The 13,832-nt window shown below is 44.7% G+C and overlaps 4 protein-coding genes across 20 annotated transcripts in view; 2 read left to right on the top strand and 2 right to left on the bottom strand.

Annotated features, from left to right (window-relative positions):
- Positions 1 to 625: 625 nt before the first annotated feature.
- TRMT10C (tRNA methyltransferase 10C, mitochondrial RNase P subunit) lies at positions 626 to 4,323 on the bottom strand. Of its 6 annotated transcripts, none has more exons than XM_071572479.1 (3): positions 4,305 to 4,323; positions 2,632 to 2,743; positions 626 to 2,431 (listed from the first exon to the last, which is right to left on the bottom strand). In XM_071572479.1, exon 3 carries the CDS (start codon positions 2,371 to 2,373, stop codon positions 1,120 to 1,122), a length of 1,254 nt encoding a protein of 417 aa, XP_071428580.1. In that variant the 5' UTR covers positions 2,374 to 2,431; positions 2,632 to 2,743; positions 4,305 to 4,323; the 3' UTR covers positions 626 to 1,119. The 6 variants fall into 6 exon arrangements, with proteins under 6 accessions (XP_071428580.1, XP_071428550.1, XP_071428601.1 ...); XM_071572449.1 differs by having other exon boundaries at positions 4,263 to 4,311; XM_071572500.1 differs by having other exon boundaries at positions 626 to 2,404; positions 4,263 to 4,311.
- Positions 4,324 to 4,402: 79 nt separating this feature from the next.
- TXNL4B (thioredoxin like 4B) lies at positions 4,403 to 6,277 on the top strand. 2 transcript variants are annotated; one of them, XM_071572435.1, is made up of 4 exons: positions 4,403 to 4,436; positions 4,554 to 4,778; positions 5,090 to 5,241; positions 5,936 to 6,277. In XM_071572435.1, exons 2-4 carry the CDS (start codon positions 4,647 to 4,649, stop codon positions 6,099 to 6,101), a joined length of 450 nt encoding a protein of 149 aa, XP_071428536.1. In that variant the 5' UTR covers positions 4,403 to 4,436; positions 4,554 to 4,646; the 3' UTR covers positions 6,102 to 6,277. The 2 variants fall into 2 exon arrangements, with proteins under 2 accessions (XP_071428536.1, XP_071428528.1); XM_071572427.1 differs by lacking the exon at positions 4,403 to 4,436 and having other exon boundaries at positions 4,443 to 4,778.
- A 1,305-nt stretch (positions 6,278 to 7,582) lies between these two features.
- On the bottom strand, positions 7,583 to 12,891 carry LOC139674761 (putative protein ARB2BP). 5 transcript variants are annotated; one of them, XM_071561461.1, is made up of 4 exons: positions 12,279 to 12,891; positions 11,703 to 11,776; positions 10,385 to 10,453; positions 7,583 to 8,660 (listed from the first exon to the last, which is right to left on the bottom strand). In XM_071561461.1, exons 2-4 carry the CDS (start codon positions 11,733 to 11,735, stop codon positions 7,605 to 7,607), a joined length of 1,158 nt encoding a protein of 385 aa, XP_071417562.1. In that variant the 5' UTR covers positions 11,736 to 11,776; positions 12,279 to 12,891; the 3' UTR covers positions 7,583 to 7,604. The 5 variants fall into 5 exon arrangements, 4 of the variants coding, with proteins under 4 accessions (XP_071417562.1, XP_071417572.1, XP_071417551.1 ...); XM_071561471.1 differs by lacking the exon at positions 12,279 to 12,891 and adding an exon at positions 12,145 to 12,269; XM_071561450.1 differs by lacking the exon at positions 12,279 to 12,891 and having other exon boundaries at positions 11,703 to 12,269.
- SENP7 (SUMO specific peptidase 7) overlaps positions 12,481 to 13,832 on the top strand; it is a 44,171-nt gene continuing 42,819 nt past the window's right edge. For all 7 annotated transcript variants that reach the window (XM_071561400.1, XM_071561373.1, XM_071561391.1 and 4 more), the window contains exon 1: positions 12,481 to 12,768. The gene's annotated coding sequence lies outside the window, so the exon portion shown is untranslated. The remainder of the gene's footprint in view (positions 12,769 to 13,832) is intronic.

The raw sequence follows: 13,832 nt of genomic DNA, 5'->3' as shown, positions 1-13,832 counted from the left end.
GAACCAGGTCTTTCCCTAAGCCAGGGGTTATCCATTCTTGGAGACCCCTGCACCCCACCGGCAGTGAGGGGCAGTGCTGGGGGAGAGAATCTTCTGCTTTCCAACCCCCACTCATGATGACAAGTACCAAGAGGTGAGTCAGGGAGTGGATCACCACCCACCCACCTACTCTGCACAATCAGGACCAAACCCACCATCTGCCATCACTGTCTTGAAGCATCAACTAAATTAAAAAGCACCCATTAAAGAAAGCCCTCCTCATGCTCCAGACAGCAGAACCGTAAATACAGTCCTGTCAGAATTTAACATGTCCATTTGCAGCTCTGCAGCCTGAACACACTTTCAGTGGCACCAATTAATGTATTTTCAGCTGTGAGAAATATTAAAAGGCTCTCTCCTCCTGAAATACTTACCAGTAGGGCTTTTTATCACCGCAAAAATTCCAGCACTTTGGGAAATCTAAAAACATAGGCACTTGGAGATTAAAGTCTAACACAAAAGCATGTAAGTTTTGGGGTTTGTTTTTGGCACAGTCAAGAAATTTGGCTTATTCCTTTCAAACAGGGACTTGATTTGTGCCAGATAGAACACACAGAAATAAATTGTGTAGCTCACCAAACTCAAGCAACGTTTTCACCATTTGTTTTTAGTTCAGTTACCAGTCAGTGCATCTGTACATCAAAAGATGATTCAGGAAATAATGGGGGAGGTCTCTACTACTTCATCTTAGTAATCTTTTAGAATGAAACTATAGATGGCCTCCAACCACTGCAAACCCAAGGCAGAGAGGCGTTCTCTGAAGAATGACCTTTTCATTCAGTTACAATCACTCTTGTCCCAGAACGGTTCAACTGAACAGACTGATATTTTTTGGGCAGAGTAATTTTTTTACATGAGATTATCTCATTTCTCTTATACAGTTACAATAATGTGTGGATAAATTTAAACAGCTGGACTACTAAGGCAATTAAAAAAACCAACCCTAACAATGGTCACCTCAAACTTAAGCAACAAAGACATATTTTGAGATAGAGTTGAACAGTTCCAAATGTCCTGAGAAACTGGAGCATTAAAGAGCACAGTTTGCCTGTAAAAAAAAATATTCTCTTTCCCATCATTCTACTTTTGCTTTAGTATGTACTTCTTAGAGTAGTTTTTGGCAAACTTTTTTTGTACTTCTTGCTGTCTTTTTCCAAGTTTGAGTGTGTTCATCAGGTCTAAGGTTTTTTTGAGTTCACTTACAGGTTTGTTTACAAAGCCACAATATTTCCTTTTTGGAACAAATTCCAGAGCCTTTTTCCAGTCAGCAGTATCTTTCAAGGTTAATAAAATATGCATCATTTGATCCAGTGTAAGATTTTTGGCACCAGTATTCCAAAGCAAGTACTTCTCCAGTGGAAGGGCTGCAGTCTCCAATCCCAGTCGCTTTGCCCGTGCTAAAGAGACTCCTCTTTTTATGCTCTTGTCAACCATCGACCCGACAATATAGATTTTATCATGATCAAATGTTTTCATCACTTTGGGAGAATCAGCTGTCAGATAGATGAGCTTATCCTTTGGAAAGACTTCTGTGTAGCACTGGTCTGTCACAGTGATAAGCAGCTTGCTCCATGCCTCTCTGTAATGCTTGAGAAATTCCCTATGATAGAGGCTCTCATCCTTGAAGTTACACAAGTGGATGTGGAATGGATCCAGAGACCTCCGATTGCAGCCTTCACTCAGGACCAGCTGCTTCACTGTGTTTGCGACTTCTCGGACAGACATTTCATTTTCAAAAGACATGTCAAATACCAGAGGTTGGCCAAAAATCATGGACTGAGCAGCTCTCCAATTGTATGCTTTATCCATAGTGGTGGCCCACAAACACACAAACGGGCTCTTTTTGGTCTCTTTAGTTTTTGAAGTTTGCTCTTGTGCTTCCAGCTTCCTTTCCCTTTTCTCCTCCATCTTTCTTTTGTCATTTTTCTTGTAAAGTTCTTTGAGATACAAGAATTTTAAATACTTCTTTTTGGCTGACTTGGAAGGACGCTCCATAAACGTTTTTAGCTGTTCTTCACTCATATTTTCTGGCACTGCCCTGCCAGCAAGTCTCCACATCTCCAGAGTCTCACGTGCAGCCGCCAAGCCGGAATGCTCCTGAGGCTCACAGACCGTCTCACTGACCTCTTCTTGCAACCCAGACTTCATTACCTTCTTCCATGCATCTAAATCTAGTTTTTCTGAGGGTTTGCATGAGTTGTCCTGCTTCAGACAAAGCGATAAACTCAGAGTTCTACTGAGTGGAAACAAATCCTTTTTCATCCCATGTTGTGCAGCAAATGGAAGGACAGAACTTCTTACTATTTTTTTCAGCAGCATGTTAGCAGACTGCATACTGAGACATGTGCTGTGCCCAAATACTTATCTGCAGAACACCAGTAAGAGAAAAAACCTGTCAGAGAACACAAACAAAACATACACAGATTTTTATTCTTAGTAACACTTACAGACAATAGCTTAATTCCTGGAGAATACTTGAAATTCCTACTTCCAGCATTACTTTTTTTACTGTTTCCTAAATAAAACCAGTGTGTGTGGCACTGCTGCTTAAAACAGCTATACTTACTGCAAATCAAAATGTAGTCAACTAACCTTCAAGTGCTGTTTAAGTTGTGTCATATGATCAGTAAGAGCCTTTGCAACCACCGTCAGTGAAACGCTGCACAGACACCGAAAATGTATTTATACACTGGGTTTATCTATGCTGTGAAAAGAAAAAGAGATGGAAGAATAAACAACTAGTATAGGAAAGGGCTGCCTTTTTTCTTTTAACTAAACTCCCAGTGAAGTTGGTATTGGCACAGAAAGCTTAGGGCATAAACCCCATAGCCCCATTAATTTCATACACATTTGTATTTAAATGTGAAAGGTCTCTAGAAAAAAACCCCATCCAAGAATGTTTAATATTTTCCTTGTCCTATGCACACTACTGAATAACATCAGTGAAGTTTCAATGCTTGAGACAATATGATTTGGACAAAACTAAAATTAGCTCCAAAGTTTTAAACCAAAATTCATGATCTTCCTAACAACTTCAAAATATTTTAATATAAAGGAGAACAAGTTAAATCTAATTTTGGGGTTATATATAGATGCACCTGCTTAAAGAGGCACAGAAAGAACAGTGTACTATTAAGAAATGTTCTATAACCTGACATACTTTTATTAGACAGTAACTGGTCAAACTGGTGACTGACCTCTCATTTTCTACTGTTAAGATAAAAGGAATAAAGACAACCCACCAACCTAACATTATGAAAATTTGTGTTACCAGAGAGGTGTTTCTGATTTTACATTTAAGCATTAAACCTTCTGGCAAAAGTAATAATCAAAGAAGTGTATTGTACAGCTTGCAGAAATCAAGGGATCAGTTTCTCAATTAACTTACATTACTGGAGCTTCAGTTAAATCAATAACTGAACACAGATTTACGCAAAGTATTTAGTGACAGCTTTTGATAGAGCCAAGTTACCTTTCAGTGTGTCCAACATTCACACTAATGTCATTACAGCAAGAATTGATCTAAACCTCTTTGAAAAACCTACACTTGTAGCACTTAAAAAGCATTTTTTTTTCTTTTTTAGCATGACCTCACCATAAGTAATCTCAGGCACAGAAGGGCCCTTCACTGATACTTCAGAGACCGCGTAACTCTCCTCACTTCCCCGGCACAGCTGCCCGCACACAGAGCCACAGAGGGGCAGGTTGGGAGGGACCACAGTGGATCATCCGGTCCAACCTCCCTGCTCAAGCAGGGTCATCCCAGAGCACGTGGCACTGGATTGTGTCCATTCAGTTCTGGAATCTCTCCGTGAGGGAGACTCCACAACCTCCCTGAGAAATCTACTCCAGTGCTCAGTCACCCACACAGTAAAGAAGTTCGTCCTTATATTCAGGTGGAACTTCCTGTGCATCAGTTCCTGCCCATTGCCTATTGCTTGGCACAACCGAGCAGACCTGGCTCCATCCCCACACCCTCCCTGGAGTGATTTACACCCACTAGCGAGGCTGCCTACAGGGGAGCACACTAGGCCAGGGCCCGCAGCCCCGCGGCTCCTGCAGAGCAGCGCTGCTCACAGCTGAACAGCCTCAGACCCAGCCCGCCACGTCCCGCGCCGCGACACGCCGGTCACCCCGCAGAGCCCCGCGCTGTGCCCGCACCCTCCGGGGACAGCGGTGGGACCGCGGCCTCGGCAGCCCCAGGCAGGACGACAAACCCCTACCCGAGCTGGGGCCGGCCGCGCCCGGCCGCCATGACCGCTCACCTGCGCGCCGCTGCGCATGCGCCGTGCCCCCCCCCGCCCCCCTTCCCCCCCGCCCTTCCCCCCCCCTCCCCCCCCCCCCCCCCCCGTCCCCGCGCTCTGCGCCTGCGCGCCCGGGGTGGGCTGCGGCGCACGGTGATCCCAACTTTCCATATTGCTTTCCGGGGCGCGGTGGGGGCCTGTGTGGGGCAGGGTTTGTTTGTTTATTTTAGCTTTAACAACACGGAGGGGTTTCGCTTCATTTTGACCCAGGCTGTTGCTGTGGTTTGACGGTGCGTCGCTGTGTTTCCGTGTTTTTCCCCCGCCTCAAGGCCGGGGCTGCACCGAAGGCCGCGATCCCTCGCCATGAGTTTCCTGCTGCCCAAGTTGAGCTCCAAGCGGGAAGTGGATCTGGCAATAAAAAGCGTGGCTGAGAAAGTTTTGGTCCTCCGTTTTGGAAGAGACAGCGATGCTGTTTGTTTGCAGCTTGATGATATTGTAAGAGTCATTTTTTCTTTTTTTTTAATGAACTCTACAAATACAGCTGTACAAGGAAATGTGTTGCTTTCAGTTAATATGGTGTCTCATTAAAATTTTGGTGACAAATTTAGAATGAAGTGATACTATATTCATACAAAGGTTTGAAAAGTAAGTAAATGTTTGTGTTATTGTAGTGGATGTACAAAGTGTTTGAGGTAGACCAGACATGATATTTTAACCCTGTTTAAACTGATAAAACTTAAGAGAAACAGGCATTGTAAAGTTTCCTCTTGTGTCTATTTCTCATGCATCTTTCTCACTCTCCTCAGCTTGCAAAAACAGCTCATGACCTAAGTAAAATGGCAGTCATTTACCTGGTGGATGTGAACAAGGTCCCAGTGTACACCCAGTATTTTGACATCAGTTACATTCCTTCTACTGTATTTTTCTTCAATGGGCAACACATGAAGGTTGATTATGGGTGAGTCATCCTACCTGGTCTTATCTGATACGTGTGTAAGAAAGACGAGTCTTTCTCTATTACCATGTCTGGGGAAGGTGGCGTGTGAAACCCATAATGTTATTCCCAGCATCTGTACTGACACCTCTGTAGGAAGCCAGAAGGATGAAAATAGGGAAGTATGCAAAAAAATAGTATGTATGGCCAGACTTCTTGAACGCAGATTTGGGCAGGGCTCTCCCCACGTGGGTGTGCCCTTCCAGCCTGCACAGTGGATGTTTTAGGTGAGGCACAGCGTGCACAGAACTGGCCCCACCGTTTCAGTCCTGAGGTCCATTTGCCACGGCCGAGCGAGGTCGGACAGTGACAGGGAAGTCCTCGGGACTGTCACAGCCCCCGGTACTAACTGGGCTGAGCCTGCTGAGCATCCGAGATGTGACGGGATGCGATGGCAGGGAGGTATTGAACTGCCAGGGGACGGTCCCTACTGAGACTCGAACTCAGGACCTTGGGATCTGGAGTCTGGGGTGCTCCCCATTACACTATGGGACCACCTCGCAAAAAAAAAAAAGTATAAAATATTGTTAAAGTCACACTTTAACCTGCACCTGTTTGACCAGATCAGAACCCCTAATGGCATTGTACATATTTTTTATGTCTTTAGGTGTTTTTGCTTTCACATTACAATCTACCTTTATCTTATGCTTATATTTAGGTCTCCAGATCATACCAAATTTGTAGGAAGCTTCAAAACAAAGCAAGACTTTATAGATCTGATTGAAGTGATCTACCGTGGAGCAATGCGTGGAAAGCTCATTGTGAGAAGTCCTATTGATCCCAAGAACATTCCTAAATATGACCTTCTCTACCAAGGAATTTAATGGGTTGAGCTGAGGTAAAGAATTACAGAAATGGATGATGTAGATTCTTCACCTCTGACACCATGGGACAGTTGTGAGCATTTATGCTGAAGGATCATATTGGTCTGCTTCTCAAGACAGATATTCTGTCACCTTATGCTTCTCTTGTAAATAAAGCTGCATGTTCTTGCATAGTTTACACGAGTGACTGTTCTTTGAGTTTCATGCTGACCAGCCCCCATAGAACAGGCATGTTTGTGCATCCTCAGCCATGGCATCTCCACTGCAACCTTCTTAAGTTAACGAAGGCACTACATGGTCTATTAGGGGTCTATTCAGTGCCAGTTTCATTCAGATATAGGAACAGTAACCCTTACTTTATTATAAAAGCTATGCTTGCTCTCAAGAGCATTCAACTGACTGCCTTTTCAAGAGAATTTTGCACTTTTACCCATGCTAGAAAACAGGACAGAAGCTCCTTCCAATAATATTAGAGATGACTGAAATCTGAAATGCATATAAACACAAAAGGGAAGTTGATCCTCTTCTTTTTCTGCTCTCTGATACCCAGTCTTACTGTTCAACAGTTTTTTTGAATGAGATGGGAACCTTCTGCTACACTTGCAGGAGAAGGTTTTGTCATCCTTCAGGGTTCTTTTGCTGTGACTGAACACTTTTAATCCCCACAGGCTTTAACTGCAAATTCAGAATTAACTGTTTCATTCACAGTTGCTTTAAAGATTATTTGAACTTCTTGTATACATTGCAAACCTTGAGTATGGACATTTAAAAAATGGTGTTTCCCACCTCTGTCTAAAACAGTTGGGTGGAAACAGCAATGTCATTCTTTTGCATCAGTTTGGTATTTGAAGGCTGCTAAAATATTGTATTTCTAAAGCAACTCGTGTCCAGTATTCTTTCGGGCCTAGTTGGCTTTAAATGGAATTACTTTTGCTCCCTGTGTCCTATTTGGGGCACACCAACTCTGACTGGAGGGAAGGTGGCTGTGTGTAGTTCCCTCAAGTATTGTTCAACTTATCAGTACATGTTTCAAGGAAGAAGGTGAAAGCTCCACCTCTCGAAAGATTTTAAACAATATATGGTACATAGTGAGGCGGAAACAGATTGTTTACATGCTTTTTCTATTCTAGATTTGTCCCCTTAATGAAGCTAAGAACTTAAGCAAGTATTTTACTGATAGCTTGGTCTGATTACAGAGCTGTAAGTGTAGAATATTTATTTTAAAAAATGATACACCTGACAGTTCATATGCCTTAACATCTTTATCGTGTTCAACTTTAAATTTCACAGCTAGCCAAAGAGTTTGTGGCTTAAAGCTTTCAATAATGCATTTCGTTCCTAATAATTAACTTTTCTGTTTTTTTTTCTCAAAACCAAACAAACTAGCTTGAAACATAGAGTTCTAAGTTGCTCTACAGTGAGATGAAGGTTCTTAGATGATTGAAAAGTGCAGAGACGGTTACAAAAGGAAGAGACTACTATCAAGAACAAACCACTGTGCCTTTATTTATTGCCTCTCTTCTTACATGTGCTGCTCCTGGTTAGAACAGGTGAATGCCTAAAGATGGTTGCAGTCTTGGCTTTCAGGGTACTCTTCAGGTACCTAAAGACCGCATGTAAGCAGCAGGAGGGTGCTAAACCACGCTTTTCTGTGCCAGCAGATACAGTAGGACAGTTGGTTCTCAAGAGTGAGTCCACAGACCTATTTAGAGGTTTACTGCTTGGCACCCACTCCCGGCCATATTTCAGTATCCATTCCTGTATTTGTGGGTTGTTCCTCGTCTGGTGCTGTGTGTTGTGCATGGAGTCAATGAATGCCACAGAGTACACTTTATCCATCACCTCACGTTTTCTCTGCATCAGCAGATCAACAAACACCAAGCCACCGTAGCCATGGGCAATGAAGGCCACGTGCTTGGCTGCACTCCTCAGAATGAAATGATCCCACACATACATGGTGTGCTCCTCAGGGCTGCTGCTGCCCCTCTTGGGGATCCACCAGACAGGCCGTGTAAAAGTATGTGCTTCTTCCCTCGTAGAAAAGTACTCCTTTTCAGTCTTCAGGTTGGCAAAGTTGTCATTGGGATTCAGTACTATCACTTCCCAGCAGCTCTGAAGGGCCATTTTGATGAATGGTATTTGTGTTCCATGTCTCAGGCCCTCACTGACAATTGTCCTTTGCCCCCACTGTCCAGCACGGAAAACTCCACGGTCTTGAAGAAGGATGATGAGGGTGGAGGAACTTGCTAGTGCATTACTGCTCATGAAAAAGAAACTTCTTGGTTCATCCTCTGTAGCATCAGCAGGAAAAGAAACCTTCTGTAGCATGCAGACTCTTTCCAGGAGCTCATAAACATACTGGGTAATGAAATGTCCCAGAATTTCATAGTGTTTATGATTCTGCTCAAATCCATTCTTGTAATAATTGAAAACAAAAGACTCATTTGTATCCAGACGCCTCAGTTCCCCTTTTACATTGAAGTCATACTTCAGTTCCTCTTGATACTCTGAACCCTCTATTAGCTTCCTCAGGCTGAGTTCATGCTGTATTTGTAACCACTACAAATGAAGAAGACTGTCAGTGTAGTGATAGACCTCCCCACCACACCTGCCTAACCCCCCCTGCCATTGTGTTAGATTTAAAAACGGTTACAAACAGTTGTTGATCCAGACTCTCTTGGTCATATGTAGTAAACCAGCTGCTTGTAAACTCTCTTAAGAGATTTCAGCTGCTAAATTGCCACAGCAGTAACATATCCACCTTTATTATGCCCTGATTTTGTTCTGCTAGTTAAAGTTTGTAAGCTAGTGTTTAAAGATCTTTTTGAGCTAGGCTTTAAGAATAAAGGCTTTAAGAATAAAATACCTCCATGTGGCTCACTGCTCACTTTAACAGCTCTTTTATTGTGCTGTTTCCAGCCATTATCTTGAAACTGGAGTTTCCAGGCTGCTTTACATGCCTTCTCAGTTGGAAATAATCCCAAGTATCCAACTGTATCCCAAGTTTTTAAAGAGAATCAAGCTGCACTTACTAAAAGCTTCGACTCACGTTCCTTGTGTACCAGCACACTCTCCACATTCTACCTTCCAACTGCACTATAGAATACATGCATGTGTTTGCTTTCTACTCTTCAGTTATTAATTCATCTTTGCAAGCACTTGTCACATGGAAATATAGGAACGGATGGCAGAACAAGCTAGCCAGTGTGATCTAGGAACAGGAGAAAAGAAAATCCATGCAGTAAATCATCATGAGGTTGAATTGAGGTCTCTAGTTCCAGATTATCTCCAGTGACTGACTGTCACTGGCTGTAGAATGGCAAACAGGGCATAAACTTTGGTGTGGTTAGAATCCTACCTTTATAGGACTGTTGTCCAATAACAGTAATTTTAATTAATTTTTAATGGTCTACATCAAGTTATATTTGACAAGTTATTTTGTACAAGCTACTATATACCTTTAAGTTTTTCTTGCGAACTAACACAGGTTTGAACAACACAGTAAATCATATTCTGTGTTAAAACTTAGTAAATCACATTCTATGTTAATCATAGAATCATACAATTGATTGGGTTGGAAAAGACCTCTGAGATCCACCTCTGGTCCAACTCCAGTCCCTTTACCAGATCATGGCACTCAGTGCCACGTCCAATCTCACCCTAAAAACCTCCAGGGATGGGGAATCCACCCCCTCTCTGGGCAGCCCATTCCAATGCCTGATTACTCTCTCTGCAAAGAATTGTTTTTCTGATCTCCAACTTAAATTTCCCCTGGCAGAGCTTGAGCCCGTGCCCCCTTGTCCTATTGCTGAGTGCCTGGGAGAAGAGACCAAACTCCAGCTGGCTAGAGCTTCCCTTCAGGTAGTTCTAGACAGTGCTGAGGTCACCTCTGAGCCTCCTCTTCTCCAGGCTAAACACCCCCAGCTCCCTCAGCCTCTCCCCATAGGACTTGTGCTCCAGTCCCTTCACTAGCCTTGTTGCTCTTCTCTGGACCTGCTCCAGCATCTCAATAGCTTTCCTGAACTGAGGGGCCCAGAACTGAACACAGCACTCAAGTTGTGGCCTCACCAACTCACTATACCATCTAATAAAGCCAATTAATTACTAGGACAGAAAATTATCTGAATATTTTTATTTAAGGGACTAGAGTTGGAGCCCAACTCCTTCAAGAAATGCAAGTTTCCTTGAGTAAACTGCTTAACATATTGAAAATTATTCCTTACATGTCCTATTTTTAAAAAAAAATATTTTTTTTTGCTTTTCAGCATAATACCACCACATACATTTTCCTTTTGAGCAATCTCCATTAAGTCAGGGCTGTGAAGTCCTCTCTTCAGGATCATTCCTGTCTTCTGATTAATAGATAGCAGGCTAAAAAATGGTATCTTTTATCTCATATAATCAGTACACATAAAAAGGGGGAAATAATGAGATTCTAAGATATATAATCCATTTCCTATCTTGGCAGTGTCCTGAAAAGGAAACAGCCCAAAGAAATTGAAAATGCATACATTCATCTACAATATTTTTCAATCTGGAGGAAGGCACAAAACCCACAAAGGAACTGGTCTTTTTGCAATAGTACTGAACTGGGGGCAGTTCATACAAAACTGATCATATTTAGCAGGGAAGAAGCTCCTCATTATTCATGTTGTTGTCCCCATGCAATGAAGTGGGAGAAAAATTGACGTATTTTATGGGAAGATCTCTATGGAGAAAGGTGAAATTCTAAAACAATTATGAGTAGGTAAATGCAGTTTCCTTACAGGGTGGCACACTGTGGAGCACTTCTCTCCATCCTTTTCTCTCCTCACCCCCAGAAGGTGGGAGACACTAATTTCCCAACACATCATGAGCAGGAAGTCACTATTCTCTTACTTCAGCTATTAACAACATTGCTTTTTGTTCCAAACCAAGGATATATGATTCCAAATTAAACTCTGTGTAGGGAATATTGAACGTCTACTTTACAAAGCATTGTGAAAGGTTTCTGAAGATTTCAGGTTGTAGAAACAACAACAAAAAAGTTTTACATGAGGCGTATGTATGACTTCCCTTCTTAAAACTGCCTTCAAGGTGTGAAATGGAAAGTTTTGAGGCAATTTATAGTAGGTTATTACCTAAGAGTAAATTTGAATAGTAGCTTAGAATCATATTAGTCTGGAGCTGCAGTAACATAATTTATAAAATTAGCAAATTAGCAATAGAATTAAAAAATAGCACTTACAGATTGTTCCAGATAAAGCTGTATAAGGCATGTATTTCAGTTTGGTAAATCTGCATTCTACCTTGATGTTGATTAGTGTTGCACTTCATTGTCTATACATAAATGCAATATTCAAGAATGTATATTCTGATGGCCTTTACAATCACTACCTTGATTTAAAAAAAATTACTGTCAGGGGGAAAAACAATCACTCTTTTCCTTCCTCCCACTTTTTTTCTCAGAATGTATAATGCTTCAGCTGTAAATTCATCCAGTTTTTGTTACAGCAGTTCACATATCCTAAACACTACTGCGGTGTAAGTGCTACGCTCTATGAGAGCTGTAAAAATGCATTTTTTTCTATTTAAAAACACTTTAGTCAAACCCAACATTACCATATCCTCTTCTGTAGGATCTGTCGTCATCATAGATGGAAATCTGTTGCTCTGTGGGAATGTAGACAAGCCCTCTGCATGAAAGAAAATAAACCCACCACGGTTTGAGGTTTCATTAGTTTATGTACTGGAGTTTATATCTATAAAACCGATCAGTAGCTGATAATTTGGGCCATCTCAAGTGCTCCAGAGAGTTCCAAGTCACAAGCCAATGCCACACGTTTGTAATTTACACCTGACCCTAAGTTAAACCTAAACTTCTTGAGTGCAAAACTAAACACTTGTCCAAAACAGCTTTTCTTGCCACTATCAAAAGAATAAAACAGAAAGATACACACAAACCTCACAATTCTGAAGCTGCTCTGAAAAAACCCCCCAACACACAAACATAACAACAAAAATAAAAACAACCCCCAAAACCCGCCAAAACCAAACTTCCAACCAGCAAATCTTTGTCTCCCCGCGGCTACAGCAGGAGGACTCCCCAGGGGGCTTATGAGGGCGCGGCCAGCCCTGCCCTCGGCCGGGCTCTGGGTGTGCCAGGTGGGGAGCCCCGATTAGCGAGCGGCACCGCACCTGCCTCGGCTCGCTATTGCCTCTGTAAAAACAGAAAGGCTTTCCCGCACGAGCGGTCAGCACCAACAAAGTTAAAGCCCGGAGTGGTGCGGGGCGAGCCCGGGACGGCCCTGGCCCTGCGGGGCCAACCCGGGAGCGGCCCCAGCCCTGCCCGGCCCTGCGGGGCGAGCCTGGGGGCGGCGCCCGGCCCGGAAGTGCCGGGGAAGCTGCGCAGGCGGCGGGGCCGAGCCGGGCCCGGGCGAGCGGCCCCGGCGGTGGCGAGCGCTGAGCTGAGCTGAGCCGAGCCGTGCTGCGTGTAAATTGGCACCACGGCTGACAGGCAGGCAGGACGCGTCCCGGCGGGCCCAGCGCTGTCCCTGTCCCTGTCGCCGCGGGGCGGGCGGGCTGTCTCGTCAGCGAGCGAAGCCGGCGGGGCAGGGCGGGCGGAGGGCACCGAGGTGCGGCGGCGGCAGTGGCTGCTCTGGAGGGAGGCTGAGGAGAGTGTGGAAAGGTGGAGTTGCTGCTCTAGGCCCGCGGTGCTTGTGCGTTTGTCAGAGGGAAGCCCGTGCCTTTCCTGGCGGGAGGAAACGGCGGCTGGAGGAGGCGGCGGGGTCGGGAGCCGGGGGGAGCGTGGTTTGGGATCGGGAGCCGGGGGGAGCGTGGTTTGGGATCGGGAGCCGGGGGGAGCGTGGTTTGGGATCGGGAGCCGGGGGGATCGGGGATTGGGGATCGGGAGCCGGGGGGATCGGGGATTGGGGATCGGGAGCCGGGGGGATCGGGGATTGGGGATCGGGAGCCGGGGAAGCGGGGATTGGGGATCGGGAGCCGGGGAAGCGGGAATTGGGGATCGGGAGCCGGGGGGATCGGGGTCTGGGATCGGGAGCCGGGGGCGCGAGGATTGGGGATCGGGAGCCGGCGGAGCGGGGATTGGGGGCCGGGCGGTGCCGCGGCTGGGTGGTGCCGCTGCCCCCGAGCTGTCAGGAGGCAGTCCCTGCTCGGCCGTCCCTTCTCGGCTTTGCCTCCTCGCAGGCGTCAGAACAGGGAGTAGTTCGGCTTTTCTTGGTCAGTCTGTAGGTAATGCTGTTCCCCACGCCGGGGGATTTGGGCTGTAAGTTGAGAAACCATCAAGATAAATGAAAGTCCCTGAACTTAAAGGGACTCGTAAGAGACTTGCAACTAGCTTGTAAGGTTTGGAGGTCTTATGCCGGAGTCATACAAAGTATTTATAAGAACAAACACCTATGGATGCTGAAAGCTGTGTTCTTCCACTGGTGAAGAAATGTATAGGCCTTTATGAATCCTTGAATATTGTTTATTCTTGCAGCACTTGCCCTGCAGTGCTATAGATGTCTTCTGGGACTCTTTTTCACTCCGTAATCAAAGTGAGAATTGCTTATTAATTGTGTGCTTTCACGAGGGAGTTAATGACTAAATGGCTTCACTAAAGATAAATGTAGTGACAGTTTCATTAAGGATTCTGTCCATGCTGACAATGCAGAGCCTTGCCCAAGTGTATGTCTCGTGCTGTGGCTGTCAATTACTTTTTACCAAGGCCTGTTGGGACAGGACAAGGGC

Source organism: Pithys albifrons, chromosome 1 (assembly GCF_047495875.1).
Source record: "Pithys albifrons albifrons isolate INPA30051 chromosome 1, PitAlb_v1, whole genome shotgun sequence".
Taxonomy (NCBI): domain Eukaryota; kingdom Metazoa; phylum Chordata; class Aves; order Passeriformes; family Thamnophilidae; genus Pithys; species Pithys albifrons.
The sequence above is the reverse complement of the archived record's forward strand: the minus strand, read 5'-3'. Positions and strand labels throughout refer to the sequence as shown.

What these genes read in the sequence shown, in the direction of transcription:
- TRMT10C (XM_071572479.1), bottom strand. Translation starts at nt 2,373, where the DNA reads ATGCAGTCTGCTAACATGCTGCTGAAAAAAATAGTAAGAAGTTCTGTC.
- TXNL4B (XM_071572435.1), top strand. Translation starts at nt 4,647, where the DNA reads ATGAGTTTCCTGCTGCCCAAGTTGAGCTCCAAGCGGGAAGTGGATCTG. An exon ending in GTTTGCAGCTTGATGATATT is followed by an intron (nt 4,779 to 5,089) that starts GTAAGAGTCATT and finishes CACTCTCCTCAG; the next exon opens with CTTGCAAAAACAGCTCATGA. An exon ending in CACATGAAGGTTGATTATGG is followed by an intron (nt 5,242 to 5,935) that starts GTGAGTCATCCT and finishes GCTTATATTTAG; the next exon opens with GTCTCCAGATCATACCAAAT.
- LOC139674761 (XM_071561461.1), bottom strand. Translation starts at nt 11,735, where the DNA reads ATGATGACGACAGATCCTACAGAAGAGGATATG. An exon ending in ATCCTACAGAAGAGGATATG is followed by an intron (nt 10,454 to 11,702) that starts GTAATGTTGGGT and finishes TCTATTAATCAG; the next exon opens with AAGACAGGAATGATCCTGAA. An exon ending in AGATTGCTCAAAAGGAAAAT is followed by an intron (nt 8,661 to 10,384) that starts GTATGTGGTGGT and finishes CTTCATTTGTAG; the next exon opens with TGGTTACAAATACAGCATGA.